The sequence below is a fragment of the Dipodomys merriami genome, unplaced genomic scaffold, assembly GCF_024711535.1.
Source record: "Dipodomys merriami isolate MVZ:Mamm:240054 unplaced genomic scaffold, mDipMer1.0.p SCAF_4, whole genome shotgun sequence".
Lineage (NCBI taxonomy): Eukaryota > Metazoa > Chordata > Mammalia > Rodentia > Heteromyidae > Dipodomys > Dipodomys merriami.
Window position 1 is genome coordinate 82,602,439 of NW_027205603.1, and position 10,564 is coordinate 82,613,002.

Consider the following 10,564-nt stretch of genomic DNA (forward strand, 5'->3'; position numbering starts at 1 on the left):
ATTTATGTTACTGTGTTGTTCCTGCTGATTTTAATAAATGAAGAATAAATACATTTAAAAATTCATCAGTCATAATGTCCAATTGATAAATATTGATAAGTATTACCCACATTAAAGAAATGTTTGAAACTGGGTGTGGCAGTACACTCTTACAATCCCATGGGATGATTTCAAATTCAGGACAGCCTGGACTACATAGTGAATTTGATTGATTGATTGATTGATTGATTGAGAGTCAGCCTGAGCTACCTATTGAAACCCTGTCTGAAAAAAAGCTCATTGAGGTCCTTTTTCTATCTAAAAATACAAACCTGCATCCCAAAAGTTTGAGAACCTGTACACTCTCCAATAGTAAATACCATCTACTGATTGTTTCCTTGAACCAAGAGCCACATTCTTCGTCCCCTTCTCTTTGCATCTGAGCAATAGAGACTTGAAACCAGGGTGCCTTCCTAGTCCAGGGCCTCGAGGTGGGCATGGTAATGTCCTGAACTTCAGTTCCTTATCTAAACTCAGCAGAATTAGATATCATACAGGGTTCTCTTAAAAAACAACCAAATGTCTAGCACTGGGGCTAACACCAAATAGGCAGACCCCAAAAACTGTCCGTTTCCTTCCTGTCTTTGGCGCTGGACCATGGAGCTCACCCTCTCCCCTTCTCCCCTAGATGGTCAACAAGCAGACCGAGAGACAGAGGGACCAGGAGTTGATGAAGATATGATTGTGACCCAGAGCCAGATTAACTTCATCTGCCCCATTACCCAGGTACTACTTTCTCCATGATCCCCTGAAAGAAAACGAGACTATCTCACCCGGCAAAAAGCTTCCTGCTTGCTTTTTGATTTGATTTTAACCTTTGGCTCCAGGGAGAGTGAGAACATGGATGAGGGTTGGAAAGGGAAGGTGGGAGGCTTGGGGATGGAAAGAGCTTTCACTCAGTCATATCCTTAAGGATCTGAGAATAATAAAGTCCAAGCACACAGGCCAAGTAACATTAAGCACCGCTGTAGCCTTGCATTTCCTTATCTCCTGCCTCTAGTGTAAAGTCGTGGGAATAGGAAGTTAAACATAGCTTGGCACTGGATTGGGGTGGGGGGGCGTAACACCACTGGAAGTTGATAGTTATCATTCCTGAAAGTTTAATGTCTTGATTACAGTTGGAAATGAAGAAACCAGTGAAAAATAAAGTGTGTGGCCACACCTATGAAGAGGAAGCCATTGTTCGCATGATTGAATCCAAGCACAAGCGGAAGAAGAAGGCCTGGTAAGGTGGGGGAATGGGAGACAGTGGAGGCTCCTGGCTGGCCTCTGTCAGTGCTGTGTGCAGCTGGGGGCGACGCTGCTCAGGCCCCTGCTCCAGCCCTGTGAAGGAGGAAGCGGGCTTTCTGGACAAACAGCAGTGAGGAGGAGTGGGGGAGGGGAGCCATGTTTTCAGGAAGAGGTAAAAGGCACTCTGGCCCACCTTTCAAACAGGAAAGAAAAAAGGGGGGGCGGTGAATTTTAGTCCTTAGGTAACAGGATTTTTATAAATTTGTGCTATTAAAAGAATGGTCTGAGGGGCGGGGGAGTATAGTTGTGGAGATGGGAGGGCAGGGATGGTAGGGGAAAAACAAAGGAGGAGGCAACAGTAAGAAATATACCTTGCTCAAGTCATTGTAACCCTCTGTACAGTATTTTCACAATTAAAAAACTTATTAAAAATAAAAAATTAAAAAGAAGGGAAAAAAAAGAATAGTCTGAGGAATATAATAGGAACTGTGATATAAAGACGTTTTTCTCCTCTTCAGATAGGCTTACCAAAAGATCTGTTCTGGATAGTTTTGTTTTGATTTTGCTTCCTTCCTGCAAGACCAGTAATTTGTTTTTCAAAGTATGATAAATGTTCCTAAGAGCTTTTACCCTACGGTCTTGGTAGTTAAGATTTAATTGTCAAAGAAAGTTGTTTTTTGTTTGTTTTGTTTTTGTTACCAGTCTTGGGGCTTGAAGCTCTAGGCATGGGCACTGCCCCTAGCTGGTCTAGGCTGGTACTCAAGACTTGAACCACACCTCCACTTCCAGCACTTTTGGTGGTTAATTAGAGATAAGAATCTCCTGGACTTTTCTGCTCCAGCTGACTTTGAACTCTGATCCTTACATCTCAGCCCTGAGTAGCTAGGATTACAGGATTACTAGGGCATGGCTCAGTTCTCATATTTTTAAATTATTTCAATAACTTCCCAAAGGTTTAAGTAATATGATGGATACTGAGCAATGAGAATATTTTTTGAACTGGAGGTTTCCTGGCATCTTCCCTTCCCTTCCCTTCCCTTCCCTCCCCTCCCCTCCCCTCCCCTTCCCTTCCCTTCCCTTCCCCCACAACCAGAGGCCCATGACTGCCTCTGATTACCGCCATTCTGACTTTTGCTGGCTTTGGCACCTTCTGAGCTCTTATCCCAGACTTGTCTCAGGAATGGAATGGCAGGTGTGACCCGCTCTCTTGGGCCTCTGATAGATAACAGTCCTTTTGATGTGTAGTTTGCTGCTGCTTCACCCAGAAATTTGCTGGTCCTGACCTAAAGTTGGAATTCCCCACCCCGCCTCCGGTAGGTGTGGGCATAGAGATAGGGCTTTGGAGACTGCTGCAGCTATCTGGATGGTCCTTCAGTCAAGTAATACATGGTATGTATTCTAGAAGAATAATGGATCTGCAGTCTAATGGTTGGCAAGCATAGACTATGAGTACATTTTTATGTTTTGCATTTCCACTATGTAGTTGAAATGCCATATTTCTCTAGTGAATCTATCATTCTCCCCTGTGAGCATATTTTTCTCCAGCCTTTCCCTTCCACTCATTTTTTTCCTTTGCCCTTCTCTGACAAGCCAGAAATGCCCATATCGTTACTAAGAACTGTTTCTAAGTGATTGGTTTTGGCAGCGCTTTCTTCATAAAGTGTGCGATATTCTCCTAGAGGAGGAGTTGGGAAGGGCAGAGGCCCTCCTCCAGGCCCCAGAGAGAGCTGAGTCTCCCATCACATTTAGATAGCTCTGCTCAACTACACTCTTTGACTTTCTAATGCCCTTCGCCTTTTTTGAATTGTACATGCTATTTCCAGGCACTTGAAGAACACTTGTCATTTAGAAAACTTGAGTAACCCTTGTCATTTTTTCTGTCATACTTCTCTATAACTTGAGTGTCTGACACTTTGCAAATTCTCAGACTAGTAATAGCTACAGAGTGTAAGTGGAAGAAATGTAGAGGTTTTCAGAGTACCTAGTGTTTTCATTTCAAAAATGAATAGATTGCAGAAGGTAGTGAGGGAGTCTCCTAGCCCAGGGCATCTCCCTATCAAGCCACTTGGTAGGTAGCAGGTACAGCTCTGATTTCTGGGTAGGAGGGATAATGAAGAGACACTGGAGACAGGAAGGACAGGGAAGTGGTGTGGAGGGCATTGAACATCGAACTTTTATTAGTTTCCTCACCTGTACAGTGGTGGTGGTAATGGTGGTTGCTGTAACTGCCTCAGAGGTATATGTGAAATTTGGATATGGTACATGTAAAATAGGTGAAGTACCTGGCACGGGGTAAGATTCAGGAACCATTATGCCATCCTCATCGTCTTCAAGTGTGACCCTACCACCATTCATCATCCTTCCCAGTATTATACTATAGACCTGGAAGAGCTAATCGAGGTGGGGGGCTAAGTGAGCCATATTAGAATTTAGGAAGTTACTCCAAAGCAATGAAAGTGACCAAGGTGAAAAGTTTGATTAGAAAGTGTTACTGTAGATTATGATCTAGAGAATGAGCACTTATGAAGGTGCACTGGTGAGAGGAATGAGTTTAGAAAGGATTTGCAGCTCATGCTAATTCTGAGGTCTCAGCAATACAACCATTAACTGTGCCAGACAGTGTAGGAGATTCTGAGCTGTCAGGCGATGTTGCTTGTGAGGTTGTGGGTGTTAGAGCTCTGAGTCAGGCCAGCTTATTGCAATAAGAGCCACACCTCTAGAGAGGTGCACTCACCAATGGAGAGCCAGCAGGACAAGACTTAGGTCTGGCCCAAGATGTGTTCTGCTTCCCTGTCACCTGACTCAGAGCCTGAGGTCAGCCCCAAAACGGCCTTGTGTTCACCATGTCAGTGTCAGCTGGAGGAGACCGAGCAAGGCAGTCTGAACCACAGCCAGGAGACAGGAGGCACCAGTGAGTGCTCATGGGAACAGGGCAGGGGAGGCTGGCAGGGCCATGGGCCCAAGCACAGATGGCAGGGGTAGCAGATTAGAATTCATATCTTGTTCACAATTTGCTCCAAAGGTTTCTGATTCAGCACGGGTGGTGTCATTTCCATGATCTATGCACCCGTGATAAGCAGGGTTGGCTTCTCTTTGTTTGAAAATGTCTGTGACACATGCATTTCCAGAAAGCTCCTGTCTTCCTTCTAGACTGTCCCAATTATATGTTGTTAGAGTAGAGTCACAGTTACATTGTGTTACTGGGCACTGGGTAAACGTTCTCGAACATGCTTTAGCCCAGAGAAGTGCCTCTTCACTGGCTTGAGCTGAACAATCTTGCTGAGACTTTGCCCATACCTAACTGTGGTAGTGAGAATAATTCCCTAAAATAGATCTCTTAATCATAAGACTATTTATTATCTTATAAATAAAGCTGCCTGGTGATTTCATATTCATGAGATATTCCCAATTTTACCACAGTCATTTGTTTTGCTTTTTTGTTGGTGAACAGGAACTGTGTTTTAACAGTCATATTTCAGAGCATATAAGGCAAAACTAAGCCAAACAGCAATGTGTGGCTCCACGGCAGAATGCACTTAACCACACGCCATGGAGCGTCCCAACCTGTTTCTTCACCTGTAAAGTGGAAGTGATGGAAGAATTCCTTCCTGGGTCTGAAGCAGCACATTGCTGGGCCGTGGAGGAATACAAAACACATAGGGTCATGAAGGCTGACATTGAGAGTTGCTACTGCCTAGCCACACGTGACAGTGGTCTTGGAGGATGTAGGAAGTTACTCCATAGAACTCAGGGGTGAACCTTGGAATTCTCGGGTTCCAGACCCAAGAGCTTACAAGACTCAGAATCATAGTCTTGAGATGAGACAGAGAGGGAGGCTACCCTCGCTCCAGGGGACTCCCAAGGCCTGGCATCGATTGTTCTGCTGACACTCGTGCTTGCTCCATGTCACTGTGGAATGCATTGCCCTGGCGGTGACCTGGACCAGACTCCTGGCTCAGGACCAGCCTCTCCTTGGAGACCCGTGGGTCTGAGTCCTACCCACCGATGCTGCCAGAGCTGAGGTCTGGGTGTTGCCACAGCGGACTGGCTCACCGGGATGTCGTGGGGATTAGGCCTAATGCTGATGCAGTGTTGTTTCTACAGGGCAGAGCGCCTGGATTCAGTCACATGCCCTTCCTTATCCTTTATACAGGGAGGGGTGAGAACAAGGCCCCACCCTAGCTCCTGCGCCTGCCTCCCTTCCAGGAAGTCTTCCCAGAACCTCATTCATGCTAGGTACAGTGTTGTTGGCACCTTGTGGAGTATCACTTTGTCAAGGGGGAGCAGCAGCCGTGGCCCAGGGTGGCATCTGGTATGCAGTCGAGCCTAGAATGTACTCCTTGTCACTTGCACAGAAAGTCAGCAGCCAGGGGCTGTGAGCCTAGGTCTTTTTCACTCATGGGGCCATCCAGCTCCCTGGGGAGGACTGTTTGATTCATGCCACTCTCCGCAGTCTGTCTGTCCCCTGTGTGCGCTCAGACCTCTTTGTCCAGCACAGATCTCCCAGGGCTCCATCCCATCCACATGAAGGTGGGCTACTGCTCAGCTATTCCATCAGCCATTCTCAGAACACCCTCGATTACTGACTAAAGCCACTGATGTCATCAGGAAGTCCTCCCCGCTCGCTCCCCACTTCCCTGTCCATGGCTTATTCACTGTCTGGCTGCTGGAGGTGGAGTCGGGAGAGGAGCTGGCAGACAGCAGGGGAGGTTGGGGGGTTGGTGGAGTGGCACACTCCTCCAACAGCCTGCTTGGAGCTGCATTTCCAGTCACGAAATCCAAAGGGTGAAGGTTCCTTTTTCTAATGTCTTGAAAGTACCTGTGTATTCTCCATAATCTCAGCTGCTTACTTTGATACTTAGAGAAATGATTCACCTCAAGACTTCAGAGTACAGAGAGACAGGCTAGGGCAGAAAATACAGATTTTTTTTTTAACTAGTATAAAACTTCCATCAAGATTTACCCTGATGCCCAGCCAAATCATTCAAATAATGTCTATCTAGGCCTCTTTCCTATTATCACCTAACACATGTGCCTAACTTACAGGGCACAATTTGGCATTTCAGAATGAATTATTGTGAACTAGAACATCATTCATTACATTGACAAGTGTCCATCTAATATAAAGACTCTTTGATCCAGAGATCAAAGCCAAGAACAGCTTTCTGTGTCATGTTTCACGGTTGGAGGTTCCTAGGACTCGGCCAATTAGAGTTCCCAGGAGCAACTTCCTTCTCTGGCATTTGTTGTATGTAGCTATTCCTGTGCTTTTCAGAAGCTGCCTCAGAACGCAGAACGCAGCTCAATGTTGCAGGGAACGTTGTCTGAAGCCACATTTAGATCTAGCACAGGGCCAGTCACGCTGGAGGATCAGTGAATGTGTGCATGGATACATGTATATTGGATATCTGCAAGATACATCTATACCAGGACATTTAGAATGATGAACAAGGAACAAATGATGGTCAAGGAGACGGTGGAGAGAATGAGCATTGTAGGTGCTTGTTGTCTGTCATCCTGTGAGATAGAGATGTTCCCTTTCACATCCAAGGAACAGAGGCGCAGATAGATAACATGAGTCACCAATGGTCTCGGCTAACGGGTAGGTGAATCCAGACTTAGGATCAGCTTGACTCCAAAAAACTGGGAGGACTTTGCTCAACTTTACCCAAATCTAGTTCATGGTGATAAGTCATGTAACTTCATCCAACCCACTGCCTTCAGAGAAGGCTGCATCTAACCATCTGGCTGGAATCTCCCCCTTTCTAAATGAGTCACACTCTTGATTTCTTCAGCCACAAGCCCTCAGGCAAGTCCCCAGCGGGCCCTCTCACTGAGTCTACTGGGAGGCCTGATGGCCATGCAGAGGGCCCTGGGTCAGGCAGCGTTCCTGATCCCACCACCAGCCTGTGTTCCTACCCCTCGCCAGCACAATGAAGTCTCTCCTCTCCTCACTCCCGACATGTGCTTCATCCTCACGTGAATGGGCACTGCTGCCACCCAGGCAGGCAAGACACACACACACACACACACACACACACACACACACACACACACACGGAGCTCACCCCTGTGTTCTTAGTTAAGCAGCCAGAGTAAACTTGTCCAGATGTAAACCAAGCCACATCCTTTGCCTATCTCAGCAGGCTCCAGTGTCTCCGTCATATGTTTAAAATAAAACCCAGAGCCCGCCTCACCCCAAGTACTCACCCTCTCTCCTGATCTCCTCAGCTACATGCATTGCATCCCTTTGGGCCTCCTCAGCCTGGGCCCCTTTTGCTGCCTCAGCCCGGCTCACTCGCAGGCCTGTCCCCACCTCGCTTCTCACCTCTGCTGGAGAGCAGATGCCCGCTTCCCGGCTCTCTCCCCGCCCTTGACCTTGCTTTGTCCTATTGCAGCGCTTTAGGCAACCAAACTTAGAGCCGTTTTAAGGGACTACTTAGTGACTGCTTGTCTTTCCCATTTTTTAAAAGAAGCCCAGAAAGTAAGTAATGCTTGAGCATTGCTTGAATCCCCAGCCCCTGGACAAGGCCACGTGAGTAGATACGCGGTGAATAAATAAGTGAGCGGGATGTCACTCTGTTTCTAGTACCTCCTCAAGCACTTTGTTTCAAGGCTTACTGTGACTAAGCAGGCTGGTGTGGTTTTCTTCTTCCTCACAGTTGCCCCAAAATCGGCTGTAGCCACACTGACATAAGAATGTCCGATCTCATCCAGGATGAAGCACTGCGAAGAGCAATTGAAGGTCATAATAAGAAAAGATGTCGTCAGCCCGTGTAGAGAAAAGCCAGCAGCCCCCAGGGCAGCCAGCAGCCTACCTCTGACCCTAGCCATCTGTGAGAGGGATGTGTGCCAGGCCCTGAAGGCCCAGCTGCACAGCATACTTCGTTTGGGTGAAACTTGATGGTTGTGAAGTGTGATTGAAAGCACTTTTTTTAGGTGACACAATACAAATGCAAGCACATTACACGGTTTTTTAAATGTTCGATAATTTTAAATAAAACGTTGATTACCTATAGTGTGTCCTGTCTGTGTATCCCACGATGCATAAGTTAATGGTTCCAAAAGGCAAAGAGTGTCCTGTTTCTTGAACTTACTGCTGTTTTAACTGAAGAATGTCTTTCAGGTGATGTTTGGAATGATATGAGAGACACACCCCAACTACAAAGCATTTTCTATAAGAACAGTAAATGACAGCATTCAGTTTTGAAGTAAAATAAGTTTAGTCTCTGATAATTGAGACTTGTAAATATTTAGATGCTTTCATTTGTCATGTTTTTGTGAATGGTATAGAATGTTCCAGAAACATATTTCTCAGGGCAACAATAAATGATGGCCATAATGGAAGCCGGATTGTAGCACTCGCACTGATTTCAGGACTGAGAGTATCATCCGAAGCAACTACATCCTGCTCCATTCGGCCCTCCCTGCTGGATGTCTGCAGGCGCCTCAGCAGCTACAAAGCAGAGCTGTTGAGATGCAGTCCTAGCCATTGCCCTGAGACATGTGGACTAGAACCAAAACAAGCAAATGTCCCGTACAGCCAGCCGGGTACACTCCTGGCATCATAGCACTTGGGAAGCTAGACAGGAGGTTGGAGGGTTTAAGGCTAGCCTGACCTGCCTAGCAAGTTTGAGCAGCCTTGGCTATACAGTAAGACCTTGTCTCAAAAACAAGAAGTATCTGGGTGCTGGTGGCTCACGCCTGTAATCCTAGCTACTCAGAAGGCTGAGATCTGAGGATCATGGTTCAGAGCCAGCCTGGGCAGGAAAATTCGTGAGACTTTTATCTCCAGTTAACCCCGAGAAAACCAGAAGCAGAGCTGAGACTCAAATTGGTAGAGTGGTAACCTTGAGCAAAAGAGCTCAGGGATAGCACTCAGGCCCTGAGTTCAAGCCTCACAAGATAAAAATAAAGAATAACAAAAAACAGTGAGAGTACTAACCTGTTATTTTAATAACTAACACTTACTGAGTACTTACAATATACCAAGTTCTAATTCTTTATGCATATATTAACTCCTACAGTCTTTTCTGCCTAGTGAGAGTGTACAGTTATTGCTTCCATTTTATAGCTAAGGAAAGAGAGGTAGAGATACAAAGTCACCTGGGGAAAGTCCTAGAGAAATGGATGAGCTGGGAGGGCCTTGAATGGCCTGGTCCAGGGTCTTCATGCTTAATCCTAGGCTTTCCTCCTTCTGATTTGGAGAATCTAAAAATGTAGTCAATGCCCATGGCTAAGAACTAAAGGTTAGACAGATACCAGTGGCTCACACCTGTAATCCTAGCCTCTTGGGGAGGCTGAGACCTGGAAGATTGAGATTTGAAGCCAGCCCTGGAGAAGTCTTCAAGTCCATCTGTAATTAACCAGCAAAATTCCACACTGAAGGTATGGCTCAAGTGGTAGAGTGCCAGCCAAGCAAGTAAGTCAAACAAGAGTCAGATTCTGAGTTCAAGCCCCAGTACTGTTGCATACACGGTTTTATAAATAAGTATATATAGAAATAAGTCTAATTAAAATGCAGGAAATAGTCATGGCATCTACTAATCAGTAAAGGCCATGAAACACTGACATATTTGAGTTTAAGAGCAGAGTCTAAAATGGTAGAAGTAATCTTGAAAACATTTTCCTGGAATCCAGAAAGTAGTTTGACATTCAGTTGCCTACAGAGTGACTGAATTTCCTAATATGCTTTATCTGAATCAGCTTTCCTGAGGAAATGATTATGTTTAAGCCAGAACAAACATACTTTTCATGGAATGTGGTTCTTTTGTGCAATACTGTTTCCTAAACAGATAGGGACAAGCTTCAGAATGCTTGCCCAAGAAGCATATTGCATTTCCCCAATTCTTCCTAAAGAGTACCTAGAATGTTGCTATATATAACATTTATTATCTGTTAGAAATATGAAAAATACCATTCCACCAAGAGAAACATATGGTATTGTAACCTACGAGGTTTTTTATTCCTTCTTTAATTTTTAAAAACTCTCTTTGATAAATTTGTCTAGCTACTTAAGGAATTTGACCTTTTATAGAAAGTTTTTTTTTAATCTTTTAAGACTTTTTTACTTGCTTGTCATCAATCTGACATCAGTTTCTGTTACAGGAGTTTGAAAAAAAATTTAAGTAGATGAATTCATATTTTGCTAGGCATGAGAGCACACATTTGTATTCCCAGCACTCAGAAAGCTGAGGAAAGAGGATGGTTTTTGTTTAGTTTGAGATCAGTCCGAACTATGTGATGAGAACCATCTTTTAAAAAAAAGAAAAAGCAAAAGCCAATTACTCTCAAT

The 10,564-nt window shown here is 45.1% G+C and overlaps 1 protein-coding gene across 3 annotated transcripts in view; it reads left to right on the forward strand.

Moving 5' to 3' along the window:
• Nsmce2 (NSE2 (MMS21) homolog, SMC5-SMC6 complex SUMO ligase) overlaps window positions 1-8,279 on the forward strand; it is a 206,795-nt gene extending 198,516 nt beyond the window's left edge. For 2 of the 3 annotated variants that reach the window (XM_069991390.1, XM_069991393.1), the window contains 3 exons: window positions 668-765; window positions 1,158-1,264; window positions 7,987-8,279. In XM_069991390.1, coding sequence (XP_069847491.1) covers window positions 668-765; window positions 1,158-1,264; window positions 7,987-8,173 — 392 coding nt within the window. In that variant the 3' untranslated portion in view covers window positions 8,174-8,279. Of the gene's footprint in view, window positions 1-667; window positions 766-1,157; window positions 1,265-7,931 lie in introns of all 3 variants that reach the window. The other variant, XM_069991391.1, reaches the window with a different exon arrangement.
• The last annotated feature ends 2,285 nt before the right edge of the window (window positions 8,280-10,564 follow it).